General features: G+C 43.2%; 1 protein-coding gene across 5 annotated transcripts in view; it reads left to right on the top strand.

The window, feature by feature from the left end:
- The window catches only part of YPEL2 (yippee like 2), a 55,993-nt gene that overhangs the window by 15,405 nt on the left and 15,343 nt on the right, over window positions 1–25,245 (top strand). For all 5 annotated transcript variants that reach the window (XR_014714386.1, XR_014714387.1, XR_014714388.1 and 2 more), the window contains exon 2: window positions 4,165–4,477. Coding sequence is in view for 2 of the 5 variants with exons in the window: in XM_084650925.1 (XP_084507051.1) it covers window positions 4,361–4,477 (117 nt within the window). In the remaining 3 variants the exon portion in view is untranslated. The remainder of the gene's footprint in view (window positions 1–4,164; window positions 4,478–25,245) is intronic.

The following is a 25,245-nucleotide window of genomic DNA, read 5'->3' on the forward strand; positions in this document are numbered from 1 at the left end:
GTGCTCAGTTAATTCAGGACAGTTGGGAACTTGTTGCACTTGCCTACATCAAAGGAATAGGGAGCAAAGAACAGATTTCCCTATATGTTTACCTGTCTTGCTCCTGTCATCATGTAATCTTAATCCTGAATTCAGGTCTGAGCATATAACCCCCTAAGCACTTTTTACCATAGAGGGAAACCAGTGCTCTCTAATCCAACAGAGCTGACTCTGCTTACAGCACTGAGAAAGCCTGCTGAGAAAGCACTGAGGAAGTAGATAGTTTGCAGAGTCACTATCGCTAGAGCCCTGTGCAGATACAAAATGTGGATCCACATCCATCCATGATCTGCAAACATGCCCCATGGATATGATGTGGATGCCCTGTAGATATCCATGGATTTGCAGGGCTCTAGCTATCGCCTGATCCCACTCCCAATGTAGCCAAAGGAAAGATTCCCATTGAATTCAGTGAGAGCTGGATTAGATCTTATGGGATATCAAAGCTGCGTCTCTGGGTTAGAACAATTCTCACCAGGTTCCCTTTATTTTTAATGTGAAAGGACTAATCTGATTAGTCCGCTTTTGCTGAGTAGTATGATGATGATAGATCTGCCTCATCGGCAGTTTTCAGAGTGAATAAGAATCCTGTCACGCCTGCACTCACTCAGGGCCGCTCTGTGTGAGAGGCCTGGCAGGGAAGAGAAAAATTGTTTCAGGGAGCATAAGAGGAAGTGACACTATCCAAAGAGACCACATTTCTAGTTAATTTTCTAACTGATTTCTTGTCAATAAATATCTACCTCTGGGCACTCCCCAATACTATAAAATTATCATTCTTGGGCCCTGCCATGTGTTGCATTTTGCATACATTGGTGAGCTTCTGAAAACTTTCCTTGCATAGTTATTAGATGCAGGTGGTATTTATTTACTATAAGGGTTGCAAGTAAAATGCTTTGCTTTTAGGTGTTGGCAATGGCAGGGAAGATATGGTGGATACATTTTTCAGACAAGCCTAAGTGACTTAGGTACTTAAGGTCTGTTTTCAGCAGTTACTTAGGAGCCTAAGTACTTTGCAAATAGATGTCTAAATCGTGTAGGCACTTCTGCAGATTTTACCCATTGTCCTGACTGTTGGCCCAGGCAGGGCTCTCTAGCAATCAGTGGTTATGGTGATTGGGTTTGTGGGTTGTAAACATTTAACTGGCTTCTCCGTTCCCCCTCTAAGGGAATTGCCCCATTGCATTGACCTGCTTTAACTTATTATCAGCAGTAAGCAGAGCTATAGGGAGCATAAGGGACCTCCCACGCTGGATGCCCCCCTCTGTTTTATATCATTCCTACTGAAGCCTCTACCTCTGCTTTCTGAATAGCTTCATGATTTCTCTACGTGCTGTTCAGACAATTCAGCGTTTTTGCAAGTGTGAGAGAAAGATGCAGTTGCCTAGAATAGTCCAGATCCAGCAACTCTCTATCCCTCTCACCCCTGCCGTGTTTTTGGTCATTGATGTAGTACAGCACATCCATCTGAGCAGGAGCAAAACTGGCTTAGTATACGGCAGTACTGAGCCATTTTAAATAAATAAATCCAGCCTAGGTCACCAAGCTGACCTGGAAGATAATCACTTATCCTTCAGGCAAGTTACTATTGCCAGTGTAGAGACCATCTCTTGTGCTGCTTTGTTTGGTTCACTCAGGAATTTCCATTATAAATCAGCTTATTGTGAGAAATAAATAAATAAACCTTGCTGTATTTGTCTGACCCATAAAGTGCAAATTCAGGAACAGAACAACAAAATCACATGTTTTATGAAAAGGAAAAATCCTCTTGGGAGGAGCAGTCCGAGTCCACAATTAATTTCTAGAACACACACGTCTCTTTGGGGTGGGGGGACATGGAGAGGGCTGCTCCCTTCATACCCTATGTTCTTTTCACCATATGAAGATACAAAGAAACCATTTTTATATACTGTATAACATATTGATGTAGGAGTTGCTGAACGATCTTGTGCTCTGAACTGGTTACATTAAATAGATTGGATAGTAAAAAGTGTTTTCACAGTGATTGGTGACATGCCTAACAATTCCCCTTTCACCTGGGCGTAGCCACTACTTGATGTTATGGGGCAAGGCACTAGAATGGTATCTTGCACTTATCTAGTGGCTTCTCTCTTTGGAACTTACAATATGTACAAGGTAGGTACATTCTGTTAATTCTCCATTTATACATGGGGAAACTGGGGTAGGAAGAGAAGAAAGATGATCTAGTGCATAGAGCACTTGCCTGGGACTTGGGAAACTTAGGTTTAATTCCGCACTCTCCCACAGGCTTCTGTGTGACTTTAAGCAAGTCATTTGCTCTCTTGGTGTCTCAGTACCCCATCTATAAAACATGTATAATAGCACTTCCATGCCTCAGAGAGGTGTTAAACACATAAGAACGGCCATACTGGGTCAGACCAAAGGTCAGTTTGGCCCAGTATCCTGTCTTCCAACAGTGGTTGATACCAGATGCCCCAGAGGAAATGAACAGAACAGCTAATCATCAAGTGATCCATCCCACGTCGCCCATTTCCCAGCTTCTGGCAAACAGAGGTTAGGGACACCATTCCTGTTCATCCTGGCTAATAGCCATTGATAGATCTATCCTCCATGAATTTATCTATTTCTTTTTTGAACCCTGGTATAGTCTTGGCCTTCACAACATCCTCTGGCAAGGAGTTCCACATGGTGTCTGTGCATTGTGTGATAAAATACTTCCTTTTGTTTGTTTTAAACCTGCTGACTATTAATTTCATTTGGTGACCCCCTAGTTCTTGTGTTATGAGAAGGAGTAAATAACACTTCCTTATTTACTTTCTCCACAGCAGTCATGATTTAATAGACCTCTATCATATCCTCCCTTAGTTGTCTCTTTTCCAAGCTGAAAAGTCCCAGTCTTATTAATCTCTCCTCATATGGCAGCCGTTCCATACTCCTAATAATTTTTATTGCCCTTTTCTGAATCTTTTCCAATTCCAATATCTTTTTTTCTTTTTCTTTTTTTTTTTTTGAGATGGGGTGATCACATCTGCATGCAGTATTCAAGATGTGGGTGTACCATGGATTTATATAGAGGCAATATGGTATTTTCTGTCATCTTATCTATCCCTTTCTTAATGATTCCTAACGTTCTGTTCAAATTTTTGGCTGCCACTGCACATTGAGTGGATGTTTTCAGAGAACTATTCACAATGACTCCAAGATCTTTCTTGAGTGGTAACAGTTAATTTAGACCCCATCGTTTTATATGTATAGTTGGGATTATGTTTTCCGATATGCATTACTTTGCATTTATCAACATTGGATTTCATTTGCCATTTTGTTGCCCAGTCACCCCGTTTCAAGAGATCCTTTTGTAGCTCTTCGCAGTCTGCCTGGGACTCAACCATCTTGAGTAATTTTGTATCATCAGCAAATTTTGCCACCTCACTGTTTAACCCTTTTTCCAGATCGTTTATGAATATGTTGAATAGGACTGGTCCCAGTACAGACTCCTGGGGGACACCACTATTTACCGTTCTCCATTCTGAACACTGGCCATTTATTCCTACCCTTTGTTTCCTATCTTTTAACCAGTTACCAATCCATGAGAGGACCTTCCCTTTTATCCCACGATTGCTTGCTTTGCTTAAGAGACTTTGGTGACGGGTCTTATCAAAGGCTTTCTGAAAATCTAAGTACACTCTATCCACTGGGTCCCCCTTGTCCATATGCTTGTTGACCCCCTCAAAGAATTCTAGTAGATTGGTGAGGCAAGATTTCCCTTTACAAAAAACATGTTGACTCTTCCCCAACAAATTATGTTCATCAATGTGTCTGACTTCACTACATTAGACCGTGAGCTGCTCAGATACTGTGGTAAAGGGGACCAGATAAGTACCTCAGATAGGAATAAATTCAGAGAGAAGTGAGTTGACCAAGATCTGACAACAGGTCAGTGGCCAGGAATAGAACTGAGTCCCTCTTACTGTATCCTTCTTCTAACTCCTCCATGGACCCTATGCTCTAACAATAGACGATTATCCGAACTCTACCATTGTTGGAAGTCATCATCCCTGGTAGTGTATGCGTGTCAAATCTGTTTGTCTGGTGTGAATTTGAAGCTATTAACTATATTATTTATTCTTTTGTTTCTAAATTTAGGTCCCTGTGAATCCACCCTTTGCCTCTCCCAGAATCTCTTCCTCTGAAGCCATCACCAGTGTGTGGAGCCTGCCGCACACCCATCACCTACCAAACCACGGCCTTTACCTGTGTCTTCCGTTGTTTCCCGTGTGACCCTTCTTGTGGGAGCGCCTCCTGGGCTACCCCAGAGTTCACGCAGCATTCAGTGGCTCCAATGGTGAAGATGACGAGGTCCAAGACTTTCCAGGCATATCTGCCTTCATGCCACAGAACCTATAGCTGCATTCACTGCAGGGCTCATCTTGCCAATCATGATGAACTCATTTCCAAGGTACGTGCAAGAACCTCACCCTGCAGATAGTCAGGTTGAATCTCCCCAGAGAGGAGACATCCCTAATGTAATCTGAGATGTGTACTAGGATTGCAGCCTGATTAAACTCCTTTCTCGTTGTTTGTGGAGATGTCTGGATTATTGGCATTGCAATTTGGGCTTTGAAAATGGATATCACTCTGATGGCTCTTGCAACTTGATCAGTCTTTTTGTTTTCATTTGATCAATAAACTAGCTTCAGGGTGCAGGTTCGTAAACTCTAGCCTGTGGAGCACTTGCTGGTGATCTGTGGAGAGCTCATATCTCATCCCGTGACACTGGCTCTCTTCCCCTTTGTTTCTTGTTGCAAAACTGGATTAATAGATGGCTAGAAATATATCAAAACTCTTACTGATATTGCTTTTCCCTGTAAGCACTTGCTAAAGTAGCCACAGGGATGTTGTGAATTGACAGGGAGGTATCCACAAGACACTCTATTAAAATGTGGTCCACACCGTGGAAATTTTGGGTGGCCCCTGCTTTAAGGGAATTCCACTGTAGCTTGTTTTGAAATATAGGGTAGCATCTCAGACTTGCTGAATTTGTGCTCACATTGCTGTAGCTTTGTAGGCCTGTTAGCAAGACACCAAGGGAGTGTGGCCATTAGAAGTAGAAGTGGAAAAGCAATGGGATGACAGGGTGGCTCTAAGCCACTGTTTCTCATACTCTAGTCTGTGAATCACCCTGGGGAAGGGTCCTGATGGTCAGCCGAATTTAAAAATAAATATCTTAAGAGCCAAGCAATAGGAAATCTGAGTGATGGGGTGGTGGAAATGGGCCCATGAGAGATCTCTTTCTAAAGTGTAGAAACTGCTGATAGCCCTTCACAGAGTGGCTGTCAGCTCATTGTCCATTGCTGGGGTCAAGCGTCAAGTTTCCAGGTCTTGGCTGCCTTGGCAGCCAGGCATTCCATAAAGTTTATTCAGCTTGTAAAGTTTGGGTTCAGAAAAAGCAGACACACTACAAGATTTATTAGCTGAGACAGGAGAGGAAATTGCAGTATGGGTTCTTGACAGGACCTTAAACGAGTTCTCAGCCACTTGGAACAGTGCAGCCTTGAGATGGGCAAACTTAGATCTCATGGTATGTGGGTGCTTTGCATACAGTGTTTAGAGTGCCGGAAAGTGCATGGTGCCCTCCTTTTACCCATGTGCACAGAAAGGCTTAGGATGCATCACCTTGTACGGTGGGAGTCAGTCCCTGGCTTGTTAAAATGCTTGATAGCCGGGGGGGGGGTCTGGCTGGGTTCTTGTTGATGCTCAAATAGGGCATGGCTGTGAAAAATGCCTCCTTCCACCTGAGACTGGCTAGATGAGAGTTCCCCTCCCGCATCCTGCTGGATGCTCAGTGGGCCATGGTGCTCCATGCCTTTGTGACATGACCTCCCTGCTTGACAACTGTAACGCAAAGGACATGTGAGCACTCCAGCACTGACAAAAAGTCTTCCTAATCCAGAACAGCCAATCTCACCTGCAGCACCAGCCAGCACATGACCCCTGTGCTCTGCTTACTGTACAGGCTCCCTGTAGAATACCAGCTCTAATTCAAACTCTCTGTCCTAATTCTCAAGGCCTTCCCTGGGTAGTTGGGAGGGTTTCTCTCACTCCATGACCATAATGACCTTCCTCAGCAGTGATAAAGCTGTCAGCCTCCAGTGCAGGAGACTGGGCTTTACAGCCAGCCCCGCTAGAGCATCTCAGCAGAGGGAATTAGAATGGCCACAAACCTGTTGGCCCACAGAGAAAAGTCTAAAACTTACTTCATTGCCTTAGCCTTCCCAAAGGCACACACAAATACAGCAAGGAGGAGGAAAGGTGGGTGAAGGCTAGATGCAAAAGTGAAGGGGTAAAATACAAAGCCCTCGTAGTTGCAGGGGAAATGGGGAGGAAACTGTAGGACCGGCAGCCTGTTGTGATCTGTTTAATCTTGAGGAGAATATTGGATGCTGCAGCAGTGGGCACTGTTATAAAGTAAAAGGATAGACCCTGGGTGTCCATGGGGAACCCTGACAACTCACTTCTGAGAGCCATCTTCAGGGCTTTTGAAATAGAAATACGTGCAACTTTCTCTAATGGTTAGAGCACAGGACTTGGAATCAGGAATTGCTGTGTGACCTGAGGCAAGTCACTTATTTTCTTTGTGCTTCAGTTTCTGTAAGATGGGGTTGGTAACTTCATACCACATACGGCTGCTGTGAGGATAAATCAGTGTGTAAAGCTCATTAGAAATGCTAAGTATTGTGAATAAACTTGCTGCTATAAATGTAACTCTGGATTAGCTTTTTTTTTTTCCCCTTAAAGTAGTGCAGGGTCTCTGTCCTCCCCATTTACACTTTCTCTCTCTCTCTCTCTGCCCAACTACTTGAGTTTATCTTCACTTCTTAAGGCAGCATTTTAAGGCTGTTTGGAAGATGTAAAATGCATCTCTCAGGAGCCCATCTCTGGACTCATCCTTTTGAAACAAAGAGAGGAAACCCATTGTACGTGAATTACCTATTCCCAGAATCAAAGACCCAAGGCACTCACTCTTTCATGAGGGTGCTTGTTTGAGCGAACAGCTGTTACGGACTTGTGACCACAGGAAAAAAACAACCCTTGGTAGAGTTTGAAGGACTGCTCACCTGACACAGTCCTTTTGGAGTTGGAGTGACCTCTGGTAGTAAGCTTATTGGCAAGTCTGTTTAAGGGTTTTTTCATTGTATTTAATGTTTTCTGTGTAATGCTTTTACCTTAAGAATAAATATGCTTGCTTAGAAAGAGCTGTGTTGTAACTTAACTGTAGGTAATCGTGTTGCTTATAGCCTCTGAGGAAGGAAAGCAAATCAGGCCTGCTGAGGCAGTCTGCATTGCTGGGGATATCACAGTGTAGACAGGGAACTGTGCAGCCTGAAAAAACTCAAGAAGGGGAGAGATGGTGGCTGGGGAACTGGAAGCCTGAGAATTAGTGCCCTTACTGAACCATGGAGGGGGAATTGTTTGGATTTAAACATACTTCTTTGCAGCCCTACCATCATTGCATGTGAGAAGCTGATTGTGAAAATGACCTGCTTGTCTTCCTCATGCAAACTCAGTATAGTGTAAGAAAGAAGCAGCAAAATGAAAAATAAGTGTCACTTATATACCCTTTCAGTTCTAAATAATCTGCAATGTTAGGGTCATGGAAGATATGTTTCAGAGTGGTAGCCGTGTTAGTCTGTATCGGCAAAAAAAACGAGGAGTACTTGTGGCACCTTAGAGACTAACAAATTTATTTGGCCATAAGCTTTTGTGGGCTAAAACCCACTTCATCAGGTGCATGCAGTGGAAAATACAGTAGGAAGATATAGCTATATATACACATACCATACCAACTGTAACAAGACTAATTAATTAAGGTGGGCTGTTATCAGAAGGAGGAAAAAAAGCCTTTTGTAGTGATAATCAGGATGGCCCATTTCAGACAGTTGACAAGAAGGTGTGAGTAAGAGTAGGGTGGAAAAATTAGCATGGGGAAATAGTTTTTACTTTGTGTAATGACCCATCCACTCCCAGTCGTTATTCTAGCCTAATTTAATGGTGTCCAGTTTGCAAATTAATTCCAAGTCTGCAGTTTCTCATTGGAGTCTGTTTTTGAAGATTTTTTTTATTGGAGAATTGTGACTTTTAGGTCTGAAATTGAGTGACCAGGGAGGTTGAAGTGTTCTTTGACTGGTTTTTGAATGTTATAATTCTTGATGTCTGATTTGTGTCCATTTATTCTTTTGTGTAGAGATTGTCCGGTTTGGCCAATGTACATGACAGAGGGGCATTGTTGGCAATTGCTGGCATATATCACATTGGTAGATGTGCAGGTGAACGAGCCTCTTATGGTGTGACTGATGTGATTAGGTCCTATGATGGTGTCCCTTTAATAGATATGTGGACAGAGTTGGCAACAGGCTTTGTTGCAAGGATAGGTTCCTGGCTTAGTGTTTTTGTTGTGTCGTTTGTTGTTGTGTGGTTGCTGGGGAGTATTTGCTTCAGGTTGGGGGGCTGTTTGTAAGCGAGGACTGGCCTGTCTCCCAAGATCTGTGAGAGTGAGGGATCGTCCTTCAGGATAGGTTGTAGATCATTGGTGATGCTCTGGAGAGGTTTAAGTTGGGGAGTGAAGGTGATGGCTAGTGGCATTCTGTTATTTTCTTTGTTGGGCCTGTCCTGGAGCAGGTGACTTCTGGGTATTCTTCTGGCTCTGTTTCTTCACTTCAGCAGGTGGGTATTGTCGTTTTAAGTACGCTTGATAGAGATCTTGTAGGTGTTTGTCTCTGTCTGAGGGATTGGAGCAAATGCGGTTGTATCTTAGAGCTTGGCTGTAGACAATGGATCGTGTGATGTGGTCTGGATGAAAGCTGGGGGCATGTAGGTAAGTATAGCGATTAGTCGGTTTTTGGTATAGGGTGGTGTTTATGTGGCCATCGCTTATTAGCACTGTAGTGTCCAAAAAGTTGATCTCTTGTGTGTATTGGTCCAGGCTGAGGTTGATGGTGGGATGGAAATTGTTGAAATCGTGGTGGAATTCCTCAAGGGCTTCTTTTCCATGGGTCCAGATGATGAAGATGTCATCAATGTAATGTAGGTAGAGTAGGGGCATTAGGGGATGAGAGCTGAGGAAGCGTTGTTCTAAGTCAGCCATAAAAATGTTGGCATACTGTGGGGCCATGCAGGTACCCATAGCAGTGCCTCTGACTTGAAGGTATACATTGTCCCCAAATGTGAAATACTTGTGGGTGAGGACAAAGTCACAAATTTCAGCCACCAGGTTTGCCGTGACGTTATCGGGGATACTGTTCCTGATGGCTTGTAGTCCATCTTTGTGTGGAATGTTGGTGTAGAGGGGTTCTACATCCATAGTGGCCAGGATTGTGTTTTCTGGAAGATCACCAATTGATTGTAGTTTTCCTCAGGAAGTCAGTGGTGTCTCATAGATAGCTAGGAGTGCTGGTAGCATAGGGCTTGAGGAGGGAGTCTACATAGCCAGACAATCCTGCTGACAGGGTGCCAATGCCTGAGATGATAGGGCGTCCAGGATTTCTAGGTTTATGGATCTTGGGTAGCAGATAGAATACCCCTGGTCATGGTTCTAGGGGTGAGTCTGTGCAGATTTGTTCCTGTGCTTTTTCAGGGAGTTTCTTGAGCAAATGGTGTAGTTTCTTTTGGTAACCCTCAGTGGAATCAGAGAGTAATGGCCTGCAGAATGTGTTGTTAGAGAGCTGCCTAGCAGCCTCTTGTTCATATTCCAACCTATTCATGACGACGACAGCACCTCCTTTGTCAGCCTTTTTGATTATGATGTCAGAATTGTTCCTGAGGCTGTGGATGGCATTGTGTTCTACACGGCTGAGGTTATGGGGCAAGTGATGCTGCTTTTCCACAATTGGAAAAGATATGGGTGATTTTGAACCTGATTGTACCACTTTAACCAAAATGACCCAAATGCTCCATCACTGGTAACCTTCCTTACAAAAAGGGGTTTTATGTAATGTCTGGGTGCCATTTTTTTTGGCTCAGTGGAATTAATTCTTCTGTTCCTCTTTCCCCAAATTACACAGAGATCACATGAGAGCTGTGCTGCTTTGAATGCCACAGGCTTTCAGCTCTTTTGGAGATATAAAATTGCAGCATTGGCTGATGCTTTTTGACTGAAGCTCAAAGTGGAATTGAATCTCAGTATTTTTTGTTTCAGTCCCCAGTTTCCCCTCTTACTCCTGCATCACCAGTGTTGACTTAATCTGGTTTTACAGGGTTTTGCCAAAACTGGGGATTGCAAGCACTTTGACAAGTAGGTTTTGGCATGGCTGATTATAAAAAGGGAAACCTTGTAAGCTTCAGATGGGCTGACGGCTTCTTAATCACAGTTATTTAAAGAAAAAGAATCAATGCAGATGCTTTAACAAACTCCAAAGCTGTTCCATGAACTAAGTTACCAAAATGTTGCCTGCTTACTTGGCCTTTTCTTCCATAGTCAGATGGAGAAAGTGGTTTAATAAAATATCTGTTTTATAATAACATCCAAAAAGTGGATTTGAATGTCTGGCCAAGAAAGTTCTTGGTGGCTAAGGAAATATAAGGTAATCAGATGGGTTGGGTGGAGGGAGTAACTAGTTTCCTTTGCATGTTCTTTGGGTGTCTCAGTTAACATGAATGGAGGTTCTGCATGTCTAATTTTTCTCATTTTCTCATAGCAATGCTTCATTTAAAAACAAGCCACATCAGCACATGCTTTAGTTTCATTGCCCTTTCCAATGCTAAGAGTGTGGTTAAGGTAATGGACTGGGACTCAGGAGAGCTGGGCCCAACGCCTGGCTCTGCAACAGATTCAATGTGTGACTGTGGGGAAGTCCATTGATCTCTGTACGTGGTTTCCCCACCTCTAAAGGGAGATCATAATACTTCCTTTGTCTGTCTTGTCTGCTTAGATTCTAAGCTTTCTCAGGGCTGGGATTTGTACAGTGGGGCCCCAATCTCAGCTGAGACCTCTGAGTGCAATTGTAATACAGTACAAATAATAATTGTGGCATAGAACTGCAGTTTAGCAACTGCTAGACATTCAACTAGACTTTCTAAAGAGTGAGAAAAATGTATATGGTATTACCCAGAGGTTTCTTAATTTTTTTTCCTTCTCCCAAGACACACAATCTTTATAAAGTTTTCAGATCTTTTTATGGAAAATATGATCTGTAATTGACAACCAGACATTAGGGAAATCTCTCTAGTCTCATTGATTGAGGGGAAATTCATTGAAGAGGGTGGCTTCTGCATCATACTTGAGTGAGCTGTGGTTTACAAGCTATGGAATGGACTTTAACAGTGTAAATAACTTTTTCTGCTTCTCCAGCGTGCAGCAGTGGTGCTGCTTTCTATTTTGTTTTCAGCACCACCAGTGACATGGGTGAAATCCCAGTGTATCTTGTGTGCCTTTTCTATTGGAATTAATTTGTACCTGTTGTCCGGTATAGTGCCAATCAAAACCAAGAGCTGAAAAATCTCAGCCAAGCATAGCAATTCTTGTGTCTGCTATCACTAACTTTTTTTTTTTTTTTTTGGTTGTTGTAGAGACATAATCCAACAGAAATGTGCTTGATTATGGAAGTATTTAGGGAATGTCTTATGGGCTTCCTACAGCTTCCTTTTCATGGAGTTTTGTGATCCAAGTGCTCAATACTATACAGTGAAATATTCTTTGAAATTGGCTTTAGGATTGCTTAAGAAGTTTAGTTTCCTCCTTGATATTTACACTGGACTCCTCATGAAGGATTCCTTTTTGATATAGGCAGCTGCATCTGGAGCAGTGAATTACCCCAAGTAAAGGACTTAGGAAAAAGTAGAGAGATGCAATATGTACTGCCTGTTTTTCACATGTGTGATTGGGCTGCAGAAGGGAGCCTTAGTACCAGAATGTACTTGGGACTCTGTATCTCGTTCATCTGTGCACATGCCTGACTGCTGTCATCACTGTAAGGAAGAAGTTTTGGCCTCGACCACTGATGGCTGCAGCCCTGAGATTGCTGATTGAATGGCCCCTTTAATGATCCCTCTCACATGCTATAGAGGTCAGAGTTTGTTCCATGTTGCACCTGAAGGATCACAGACATTTGAAACGTGGTGCCTGTTTCCAGACAAGACTTGGATAAATTCAAACATCTCAGAGATGCCAGATTTGTGTATGAATCAAATACAAATAACATTCAGCCAGTCCCTGTCTTCACAGGACTGTCCACTCCCAAGTAGGATTGAGGGAAACCTAAATACACAAGTCTGAATTACAAGTAGCATTCTCTGTACCAGTGGTTGGAATGTATTGCTTCAGGGTTAGGACCTCTGCTGTTTACCAGTGTGCCCCATGTTCCTATACATTTCCTGTCATGGATACAGGCAGGGCATCTGCAAATCAGAAGAGCTGGGCAGGAAACCATTTTCCCATCTTGTTTCCTAGATTTCCACCCCCCATCCCAAATCAGGATGAAATAGTCAAAATGTTGCGGGAGGGCAGTGGAATTCAGTTCCGATTAATCAGACCATTTTGTTTCAATTTTAACCGTTTAAATTTTAATCTTTTTTTAGTATAAATTAACTGAAATTTTGAATCAGAAATCAAAACTTTTTTGTTTCAAAAATGTCAAAATGAGATGTTTCAACAATTTCAGAACTTTTTTCAAAACATTTTCAAATACCTGCAAACAATTTCAGTTTTGACAAATCTGCATTTTTCGGATTGAAGAAATATTTCCTTAGAAAATTCCTGACCAGCTGTAGATTGCCATCTTCTTGCTGGATCCCCTTTTTGCTCAACCAACCAGGATATTTTTCTCACTACTACAGGTAAATCAAGATGTGGGGTGGGGATACCTGACCAGGCAACAAATGATTTTCTCTTCCAAATCTGTTGTGCAATACCTTTAATGATGGAGGTGGAGCTCTCAGTGGACTGGAAACATGGATTTAAAATTACTCACCTCATTCTCTTGTTTTGGGATGGGGAGACCAGTTTCAGAACATCACATAGAAAGCCACAAATATCAGTTACAGAATTCAGACACACAAAGAAAGGCAGATACTGTTAAGGACGAGTGCACTGTACTAATGCTGCTTAGTGCTACATATGAAATAATAAAGTTGGTGTGTACTCTCAAAAGCTTGAGAGAGAAGTGGGTGTATAAGAGCATGAGGGAAGATTATGAACATGCTGTGCTGTTCAATGTATATTGCAGCCTGCAAGGTGGAGTTAGCAGCCCCTTGTGCACTGGAAGAAGTTCATAATGTTGTGTGTAAGTGCTGGAGTGCGTGAGTTCTGGTCCCAAGTGCAGTGATTTGCATGAGAAGCTCTGTTACTGATTTTATTTTTTTCCTTTGGTGGGTTTTTATACTCTGTATCCCTTGAGTTCTATCTTTCCTTTTTAAATATTCAGGAACGTGTCGGAGAATGCTCTGCATCTTAGTAGTAGCGTAAGTGCTATATGTGACAGGTGTTATGTTAAATGAGTATGTGTTTATTTTGTCATTGCATACCTGACTCAGCATGCATGTAACACTCCAACTACTTTGCCTCCCTGGAAATTAGCAGCACCTGCCAAATGTGTGTATCAGTGTGAGAAATATTGTAGTGGAGGATTGACAGTCCTGGTGAATCAAGTCCTCCATTTATCCCCAGAATGGGTGCCTCACAAGCTGCACTAAGGCATGCTTCCGCACCCTGCAAACATCGCTAGAGGTGACTTACTCCTGATCAGGCAAGTTTAGCCTTCAAGATCCAATCAGTCCTTGGTATCTCTAAGATTACCATGGATGCAATTAATGCCAGCTGTGGCTTTTGTGATACAATGACACCAGTGAGCTGGAATCTGCTTTGAGATCAAGGGCTACCCAAATGGCCATCAACATTCTTCTGGTTAACTTCTGGCACTGGCTGGGTGAGAGCTGATGTCCTCGAGCCATCCAGTCCAACAGCACAGAGAGAACTTATTTTACCAAAAATGCAGAGCTTACCTAGAGGAGAGCATTACACAGGAATTGCCACACTGGATCAGACAGAAATTCAGATTGTTCAATTGTCATTTTTTTATTTTTTATTTCGAAGAAAGAAGAAAACCTAGTTATTTCTTCGTGGACTCCAGCTTTTATAGATACCTGGTGCAATGTTAATATCTGAACAGCCGTATTCGTGTAAGGATGTCAACGCGTGTAGCAGGTGCTTAGCACCTGGAAGATCCAACAACCTAATTTAGATGTCTAATGAATTCAAGTACTCTTGTTTTAGAGTCATATATTTTAAAGCCAGAAGAGGCCATCAGATTATCTAGTCCGACCACCTGTAGGGCCGGAGAATTTCATCATAACTAAAATATGTCTTCCAGAAAGGCATCCGGTCTTGATTCGAAGACTTCTGGAGATGGAGAAGTCTCCATTTCCCTTGGTAGTTTGTTGCAGTGGTTAATTACCTGCAGTGCTTACAAATGTTTCCATTTGTATCATAGACTTTTGAATTTGTCAGGCTTTAATTCCAGTCATTGGTATTTGTTATGCCTCTTCTGCCAGATTTAAAGAGCCCTTTAATACCTTCTATTTTTTTCTCCAAAACAGTACTCCGACTGTAATCAAGTCACTTCTTGATCTTTTTTGATAAGTTAAAACAGTTTGAGTCTTCTGAGTCTCTCACTGTGATGAATTATTTTCCATACTACAAATCATATTTGTAGCTCCTCTTTGTTCCCTCTCCAGTTGTTTAACATCCTTTTCATAATGTGCATGGAGAACAGCACATAGAATTCCAGGATCTGTCTCACCACCAGTAAAATTACCTCCCTGTTCCTCCTCACTGTTCCCCTCTTTATAAATCCAGAGATTGCATTTGCCACAGCATCACTCTGGGAACTCATGTTCACTTATTTTTCCACTTTGACCCTGTTAGACACCCACGTGTGACAATTTTGGTAACAGTTCTCAGTTGCCCTCCAGTTAATGTTGTCTCCTTAATTTCATTCAGTTCCTAGCCGTTATTTTCATCATGTGTCTAGCGCTTTGCACTTATTTGGTAGTCTTACAAGAGCCCAGACTATGTAAGCAACGAACAAGGAAACAGTTCTCTAGAAAGTAATCCTTTTTGGAGCCTACGTTTGCAGTGAAATTAACTAAAAGCTTGTATATTTAAATACACAGTATTTAGTATTTCTTTACTTCATTTTATATGAAATGCGATTGGTGGATCTCACTTGGATTCCTAGCAGAACAGATGTCCACATCACAGCTGCCATTAATTTGGACCCCCTTTATTCATCATCTTGACAGAGAGCCGAAAGACCGAATGGGCCACAGAGATGGATGTTACCCTCTTAACTCCTTCCCCAAGGCATCCCTCTAGGGCAGAGTGGAGTTGTGCTGTTGTGTGATGCCTGGCCTGTAGTTGTTGTTCTGCACCTCAGCAGAGGACATCGGTCTCCAGGGCTGTCATTCTGGCATCTCTTGCCTGCACAAAGAATTCTTTATTTAAAAAATGAAGAAAACAAAATGCCTATTCCTGGAAGAGTCAGAATGTGAAATCTGAGCAGTGTAATAAATGTGAGTAATAAGACATATAACTATGTCAGGGTTCCCTCCCCACTCTGAACTCTAGGGTACAGACATGGGGACCCACATGAGAGACGCCCTACGCTTATTTCTACCAGCTTAGGTTGAAAACTCCCCAAGGCACAAATTCTCCCTTGTACCTTGGATTAAGTGTTATGCTGCACAGCCCCCTAAATTAGATGTTCAGGTCCCATGGTGTGCCGTGCTGTAATTGCTGCTTTGGGGGCTGATCCTGCATGTTGCTGAGCTCCTTCAACTTTCAAGGACCTTACTGGATGTTGATGGTGCTCAGGCCTGTTATTTACTCAGCTCTTGGATGTTTAATAGGAAGATCCAAGCGTCGTTCATATCTCCCTGTGTAATTCTGTTTATATAGCAATTCTTGGTGATTTAAAACGTTTTGTGCTATTCTTAAAAAAAGTAATAAATAAAAATCAACATAGTTTAAAATTCTCTGGATGGGGACGGGGTGAGCATGGACTTTCTGACCGGTCGCTTTCTTTGCAGAAATAACTCTTCCATGATCTGCAGCTTCCTCCACCTTAGTATTAATGATCTGGGTATAAATACAATATCATTCCCATTTATTATCCAGGGAGCCGCCAGGGCTGCAGGGTGGTGAATCATCTTTGTGGTTTTTTTTTGCTGCAAACTCCTGAAGACTGAAGTTCCTCAGCTCTGAGCCTCTCTGGTGTTTTTTGCTTTATCTAATACCAAGAGGAGGAATTGCTGACTGGTTTGAGGAGTGTGCTAGCAGAGAGAGCTGTCCTCCAAATTGATCATGCAGAGTTTTTAAAAATCACATAGCTTTTAGACCTCAGCTAGAACGTGGGGACACTTCTCCTGGCCTCGTAAGGAGGCACTGATAGTAGATTGTTGTTGTGTTAAGGAAGTGCAATGAAGGGCCAGTCCTCCCTCTACCATAAATGTGCCCTCAAGTGGAGATGATCCTGACCGACCAGGAGGAGACTTTTCCACTGCATTCACCTTTTCGAGAACAGGAAGTGCTATAAGGAGAGGGAGTTGCATCTGCTTAGGACTGCTCGTTACTTCTGGCCTGGAGTGTGCAAATCTGCTCAGCGGCCTCGCTTCTGTTGTCCTGCATATTGTTGATTGGGCATGGGAATGAGTCCATCTGCTGCAGGCTAGGTGAGGACCATCAACTGCTACAGCTCTGAACTAGAAGATCATGTCGAACCCCTTAGCCCATGGAGTTGAAACAGACAGAATTGAAACACAACCACGGGGGAAACCCATTCTGTGTCCCCACTCTTAAAATGAGCTGTGGCTTTGCTGCTAAAGCGCAACTGGTAGGCTAGAATACTCAGTTATAGAGGGAGGTTGAGGCAGAGTCCATCTTTCCCTGAAAACTGGAATTTCAGATGATCAGTGAACTCGCCACATAACTAACTGGCATGAAAGAAGCCATAATAAACCAATTAACAGAGATCTGAAGTCAGGATTCCTGGGTTCCAATCCCAATTATAGAGTGCTGTTTAGGGGTTAGAGTGTGAGGACTCCTCTACACAAAAAAGTTACTCCAGAATAAGGTAGGGTGTAAATTTGTAAGTAGAAAAACTGTTCTGTAATAACTCCATGTGTAGACGCTCTCATTTTGGAAGAGCCATTCAGCTCTAAATTCTCACTCTGCCTTATTCTGGAATAATTTTCATGTATTGACAAAGTCAGAGTCAAGACTCCTCCATTTTAATCCTAGCTCTACTGCTGTCATGCTGTGGTACCTTGGAGAAGCCTGGTGACTTCAGGGTCTCAGTTTACCCATCTATATGATGGGGATATTGCTTCCCTTCTTTATAGGGCTGCTGAGTTTCATTTAATCTGTGCAGCATGCTCTTTGAGCCTCATGCAAGAGTGTAATAGTGATATTAAAATGAGGTCCAGTACCCTACCCCTGCTTTTAAAAGGGCAGGAACACATAAATCTAGGCATCATGACAGACTGAGTAGGGGGAAATACATTTTGTTTTTCTTCTTCCCTGCATTAGGATGAGGTTTCTAATGCCTTAGTTTACTGTCGTGATTCTTGTCAGAGGGTCTTTACTCCCTACTTTACTCCGTCCGCTGAACAGCTCATTTTTTTGCAGAAGACTGTCTCTGCACTTTATATACTAGATACTGCCACGCTGTTGCTGTTATGAACCTCCTGGCTGCCTTAACAGAATGCAATGTTCCACTAATACCATATGGACAGTTACTATTAAGGCAGTAATTATATAACTGTGTTGCATTAATAGGTTCCATCTATCATTCCAGCTCTGTTCTGTGTTTATCTTTAAAATCTATAATGGAGCAGTAATTAAAATGGAGAGAAGAAAAAAGGGCCCTGCCCTCGCTACCAGTCCCTTTTCAAGAGACTCAGTTGTTGAACATGATAAGCTAGCACTAACCTACAGGAAAACAGCATTCAAAATGGGAGGGGGGGGGGGGAAGGAGAATCAGCAGCTGCTGCAGCAATTGCAGACTTGCCAGAACAAAAGGCATTTTTCATTACTTTTTGTGTCCAGCTAGAAACAGCTGGGCCTTCTGTTGTGTTTTATTTTTCCAGATCCTTCACAATAAATAGTAGTGAAGTGGATATTTTCAAAGTGCCCTTATGTCCTGAGGCTTCTGTCATTGCATTTTAGTTCTGACATTGATGGCTTGATTGTCAGAGGTCCCGAGCAACTGCAGCTCTCATCAACTGCGCGGAGAGCTGAGGATACTCAGCACCTGTAGAACCTCAGGTCATGGAGGGGGAGGATTAAATGGCAGAATTCTGCCATCTGACTTAATGGAGGAGGCATTGGGAGATACGGGTTCTGTTCCTAGCTGTCACCTTGTAGGGAGATCACTTCACCCCTCTGTGTCTCTTTCCCCTCTCACCCTTTGTTTGTCTTGTCTGTTCAAACTGTAAGCTCTTTGGGGCAGGGACTGTCTCTCACTGTACTTATACAGCACCCACCACATCCAGGCCTAATAATAATGCTTCTCAACTGTTCGTAATGAGGCAGAGGATTAACATAGACCTTGTACTGTAACTTTAAGAAGTGAAGCTAGGCAGTAATAAAACCCCTTTTCAATACAGCACTTCCTATGTGAGTATCCCAGTGTGCTTTACAAACATGAAGGGATTGTCTCGTAACAGTTGTTCCCATTTCATTGATGGATAAAATGAAGAACAGGACAGTCAACTCATTTGGCCAACTCATTACAGAGTTGGGTAAAGAGCTGAGTACTAGGTTACACTCCGTCCCATTGTCTGTGCTTTGAAATGGATTAACCTTCAGCCTTCCCAGCAGAGCCATGCAGCCTGATCTGAACCAAACAGGATGCAAGGCTACAAATGGCTGGGATGGGTCAGGTCTGAAAACAACCTGATCCTCTATGGCTCTGCTCTGGTTGTCTCTGCCCACCACCTACTGCCCATGGAGTTGACACAGCATGGCTGCATGCCCCGCTCCTGCCGACTGCTGCCACTCTGCTGCACTCTCCATGCTATGGAGGGAGTGTGCCCATAAGTAGCAGCGCCTTTCACTCTGGAGCATGCAAGTGGGGCGTGCAGTTGCTGCCACACTGAGCCCATGGGCAGGAGGTGGTCAGAGCCAGAGCACAGGCATGAGGCATGGGTAGGAAGAAGCCCAAGAACAAGGCAGGGGCATTGACACAGTTTGGGAGGAAGTTTTGGGTCAAGTTGGAAAATGACTTGACGCTCTTGTGCTCAGGTAGGGTTTGGGTGGGTTGCGGTCTAATTGTGTTTAGGTCAGGCTTTAAAAGCAGGCCACTACTTCCCAGTGTACAAGGGTATGTGGTGCCCGCACTAACCACAGAGCTGCTGGTGTGGCATCGCTTGGCTAATATAACTTAGAACATTGGTATGGAAAGTGAAGCAAGGATTCTAAGCCACATGTCAACTGCCCTGCTCTCACATGATCATAAATAGCCTTTGTGCTGCTCTTTTATTTGTTGTTTAACTGATTTGTGCCTACACATGAATACTGCCCAGATGATTGATGGAGCTTGTTAGAAAAACCTGGATTTCCTTTGACTTGCCAAAAAGGGTAATTACTATTGAGACAGCAGTAACCATACAACGCTCTGTTCTCCCCCCCAGCAGAAGTGAAGGAAAAAGGTGCATCTGTCTGCATAATAAGAACATATTCAACAGGAATAGAATTGAATCCATTGATAGGTCTCAGGTGACTTAGTGCTAAATTCCCATCCCACCTACAAAGCCTGAGTATGTATAGCAAGCACAGCTAACATCTTCAAAGGCAGCTCTCTCCTCTGTTTGTGTGTGAGCCATGTGTGAATTGTTATCTCAAAGCAGCTCTGGTGTCATGCCTCTGAGCAACTTGGCTGTATCATTTTTAAAAATTGCATCTGCTTAATTTCCTTGAGTATTTTCATCCCTTTGGCAGATAAGACCAGGTTTTGATTACAGTAGTGCCAGCTCCAAGCATTCAAACCTCATGAGTCAGGCTGAGAAAAATCAGGAAAGTTTTATAGAATAATAAATCTGGGGTGTTTTTTTATCTGCTTGCTGTTTTTGAGCCTATATAATTTGTGTTTTCAAGCTTTTCTCTGCAAGTGTGAGGGCTAGAATCTTACTTTTCTGTTAAAAAACAAAACAAACAAAAACACCCCCCTGAGTTTTTAACACATCACATGACTCCAGGAGTTTGAGCTTTAATAACAGCATGAGATAGCCAAGTCTCATGATAAAATTGTGAGAGTTAGCAACACTGCATTTGAGTTAACTTTAAGGCTTCTGGGGGATGGGGAGGTTGGGAACAGGTTGATTTGTATCTACTTTTGTGTTTTGAAACATTGGACTGAGCTTTCCCCAGCCTTCAGCTCTGCAGAGTAGTGTTAAATGGCTATTAGGAATGTGTATGCATGGAAAACTGACTGACCTTTGGTATTTCCCCAATTACTGACATTCACTAATCCCATCGACTCTGAAGTGCTCTCCCCTTACCTCTCTAAAAATTGCTTGGACGCTATTTAAAAAAAACCTTTGAAAAAGTCACGCCTCTCCTGACATTAAGGGGTGATCAGACTGACATATGAACTGATTTGGTAATGGTGAAATTGTTTCTGGACACTGACCTATTTAAATCCATTGTATAGCCTGGCTGCCTGAAAGCAAAGCAGCCCAAGTGTGGCATTGGTGTCACCTCCTTGTTATGCTGATATGTCTTTCAGACTCTACCATCCCAATAAACAGCATAGAGCAGCATTTCATGGCTCCTTTCTGATCTGATCAGTACCTGCATGAACCCATTTATTTTTCATCTTTCTTGGAAACAACTGTATACCTCTGGTATGGAAGTTGCACTGAGTATAGTGTCCTAAGGCTGTTTTCTCTTCGTTAAGGCTACATTTCCCTTGGTGCTCCTGAATATGTATTTCCAGCCATTGTTGCCAGCTCCCACTATTTAATTATGAGTCTTGCGATATTTGGTGTATTTGTGTGGTTTTTTTTTTTTTTTTTTTGAAGGCCCAGCTCCTTGAAAGAGTGGAATACAAAAAAAAAATAAATCTCGATTTCCTTTTTTTAAAGTATATTTCTAGCCTTCGTAATTGCCAATTCAAGGTGGAAAACATTAACGCTGAAAGCTCAAATACCAGGAGGCAAGTTTAAAAAAAATAATCAAAATTTAGGGGTTCTGGTTTTTTGTTTTTTTTAATGCCATGATTTTTAAAGCCAGTCTGATGTTTTTTGAGGCCAGAACCAGGATTCTTGAATGCTTGGGTTTGGCATAAGTGCAAAGCCTGAAGACAAAGGCTGGCCGAGTCCTAGTAGGCCCTTAGACTGTGATTTACAAAGGGGCCTAAAATGGTTAGGAGCCTGACTTTGATTGCCTTTCAGGGTGAACTGAGGAACTAATGCCCTTAGACCCTTTGGGAATCCCACTCTTAAGCTTTTAGGTTTCTTCCACTATGTGACAGAATGAGACGAGGAATAGAGAGCTAGCTGGTGCAAAATTATTCCTCCAGTGAAAGAGAGGCTGTGGATGTGAAGTTATCAATATGTTGTTAATGAAGTGGCTACTCTGTGTGTGTGCACTGGTGCCCCCTATTGCACAGTATCAGATGCAGCATAGTGACTACCACAAAGTTTTTAGGGGGCCACTGATTTGTTATGATGTGCTGGGTAGTGTGCTGTAACAGTCTCCATTTCAGCATACCTGGCTGAGAGACCTAAATATTCCACTTGCTGGTAGTGAACCTTTTTCTCTGTCAAAAGTGACATCCCATGAGGCTTTGGCTGACATAGGAGAATTTAGCTCCCTCGGGATGGTGGTAGTGGCACTAATATAGCCTGGTGGTAGTTTAGTATGTGTGTGGATAGACCTTTTGTACCGTTGTTGCCCTCAGTCTCTCCCCACCTATCCTGTGCAGGGAAAGTGCTGAGATGTTTCCTGTTTGGACAAAAGATGTTTATCAACAGCATGACTCTAGCCAGCTGAGCTTCTAAAGCAAGCCCAGTGCCATTTGGGTGTGGATGGAACTGAGGGGTTTAACGGGCACTTGCAGCTGCTGGCTAATGGAATAATAACCAAATAATGTCTCAATTTCTCTACTGCCTATTGCCTTTCATTACAAAGAATAACAGAGCAGCACATTGCAAACTGAGATACCAGCACCACATAAGGATCACTTACTCCATACGTGAAATGCTGCTCTTTCTGAGGTGAAAGCTGTTTAATGTTGCACAGTAGCAATAAGAGAGGAAACTGAAGAGAATATTGCATCCAATTGAACAATTTACATAGGTCAAACTGAAGTAATTTAATTAACCCAGAGTTGAGTTTGGCCAACTCACTGTAATTCCACTTCTACTTTGGGGCTCAAATATCATTAAGGACCAATGCTAAATCTCAGGTACACAGTTAAAATTGAGTTAGGACACATCTACACTACAAGGTGGAATAGTAGTGTAACCAGTTCCCCTGATCTGGTTTTGTATGTAACGTAGAATAGAATTAGCTCAAAGTTTCATTTGACCATTCATGATCCCTAGTGTGCTGGAGGACAGGTGGAATTAATGGAATCTGGAGAAGATTCTGCAGTCAGTCATGATTTAGGGACTAGCTCATTAAACTTGTACTTACTTGAGAGCAGCTAGCACAGATTGGAGAAAGGCAAACCATTTAATTCCACAGCACAGAATTCCAGAGCCCACAGCACATTTTAGAATTACATTTTCCCATCTTTCTTTCCATTAAAGTTCAAGTTGTTAACTCACAAATAAACTCATAAATCGTAACGAACCTAGCACTATGGCCGAGCATACTGGTTGCTATAAATGTATGGAAAGATTGTTTCTTGCCCTCAGACCATTTTTGCCTATTCAGTCAATGGGCCTGAAAGATGCCCTTCAAGCTGAGCTTTCTGGTGATGTTGCTTAGTAAGTGCGTTACCAGCAGATAAGGGTTGGGGCTTGAAGAAGAGGGAGGGTGTAAGGAAAGTAAATAAATCCTTCTGACAGATAGGACTACATTGCTGATGGAGTGTCCCTTCGCTGCATACACTAGTGTTGTAATGACACGAACAAGCCAGAGCTCTGTCCTGCTACTGATCAGCGAGTTGGCTCTGTTTGTTTCTTCAGTACAGGAATCCAATTTGGAATAGGTGCACATAAAATGACTAATGCTTCTGCTTTAGGATAGAAGTGGGGAGATGGAAATACTAATGTTTAGAAACAAGGAGCTACTGTGTTGTGGGAGACCGGGGGGCGGGGGAAATAGGGAATACCAGCAGGACTGGAGTCAGTCTGTATTCTCTTATATTCTAATCCAGCAAGCTAGGCCTGGCCATAGGTTAAACTGCATGAAGATTTTACTCAGTAACTCTTTATCAACTCCAGCACTAGATCGGAGTCAAATCTAGGAATGAGCACTATTGTTTGCTCACTGAAAATAAGGTGGCCAAAGGTGTTTTTAAAGCCCACATTTGCAAACAATCTGTGCCTAATATAAAGATTAAAGGTCCTTTGCATGTGCCTCTTCGATCTTGGTCTTCATTTAACCAGGATATTGCCACAGATCCTTGTTTAGACTGGTGACTTGGCCAAGGTTGTTACCAAACTGCAGCCCAGATTCGTAAAAATACACCTTTAGTTGCCTCTGAATCATATATTGTTAGGCCCCGGTGGCCTTGTGTTCAGGGCATAGAACTGAGACACAGGAGCTCTGGGTTCATTTCCTTGCTCAGCTAAAGACTTCTCTTGTGACTTTGGACAAGTCACTTAGGGCCAAATTGTTATAAATGTTTAGGCACTTAACTCCCACTGAAATCAGTTTGAGTTCGGCATCTAAATACCTTTAAAAATCTGGTCCTTAGGCTGAACTGAAATAATTAGAAAGACTTCCATTGAATTCAAGATGATCGGGCCTCTCTCTTAACCATCTGCAAAATGGGGATGTTAATACTTTCTTTCTCCTTGTTGTACTACGTGTCCATCAGCACTCAGCACAACGGGGCCCTGATCTTAGTTATGGCTTCTAGGTGTTACCATTAAGAGTGTTGCCATTTCTTGCAAAACTCATGATGTTTGATGTTTTTCCTTAATGCCCTAAACCAGGGGTGGGCAAACTTTTTGGCCCGAGGGTCACATCGGGGTGTGAAACTGTATGGAGGGCCAGGTAGGGAAGGCTGTGCACATGTCCCCAAACAGCCTGGTCCCTGACCCCTATCCAACCCCTCCCACTTCCTGCCCCCCTCACAACCTCCCACCTATCCAAACCCGCCCCCCCCCGCCGCTCCTTGTCCCCTGACCATCCCCTCCCATCCCAGAACCTTTGCCCTATTCAACTGCTCCCTGTCCCCTGACCACCGTCCCCTGACCATCCCCTCCCATCCCAGAACCTCTGCCCTATTCAACCGCTCCCTGTCCCGTGACTGCCCACCTGCCCCTTATCCAACCCCCCGGCCCCAGCCCCCTTACCATGCCGCTCAGAGCAGCATGTCTGGCAGCCGTGCCACCCGGCCAGAGCTAGACATGCTGCCGCACTGCCCTGCGTGAGCGCGCAGCCCCGCCCCCCAGAGTGCTGCCCGCATGTGGCGTGGGTGTGGGGGAGGGGGAACAATGAGGGAGTGGCTGGGACTAGTCTCCCTGCCCGGGAGCTCGGGGGCCGAGCAAGATAGTTCCGCGGGCCGTAGTATGCCCACCTCTGCCCTAAACTGCTAGGATCAAAAGACTGAGGGAGATCCTAGCTTAAAAATAAATAAAATAGTAAGTGTTAGCCCTGATGGTTGGAGAGAGAAGCTCCAACACATGAAGCGAATGTAGCACCCTGAAAGCAAAGACACTGGAAGGCAAATATAAAGTAGCCCAAATTTTGTTGTTTTAAAAAATCTCATGGTTTTTAAGCCAATCTCATTGTTTGATGTGTTCCCCCCACCCCCCACGACTCACGATTTTTGAACACTTTGGCTTGACAGTAGTGTAAATAAAAATATTAGAGCTCATTAAAGCCTATCAGTGGTCCAAATTTGGCTCTGAGAGACCACCCGTGGTAACTCATTGGCCATGGTGAGTGAGATTGCGTATAGTCCATGCTTGCATGTAAGTCAGGATGATAAAACTTATCAGACAGGTGTAAGAGAACTGAACTGAGCTGTATAGCATTTACAAAACAGGTTGTGT

The sequence above is a fragment of the Lepidochelys olivacea genome (assembly GCF_965140295.1).
Source record: "Lepidochelys olivacea isolate rLepOli2 genome assembly, chromosome: 17".
In the NCBI taxonomy this organism is placed as follows: Eukaryota; Metazoa; Chordata; order Testudines; family Cheloniidae; genus Lepidochelys; species Lepidochelys olivacea.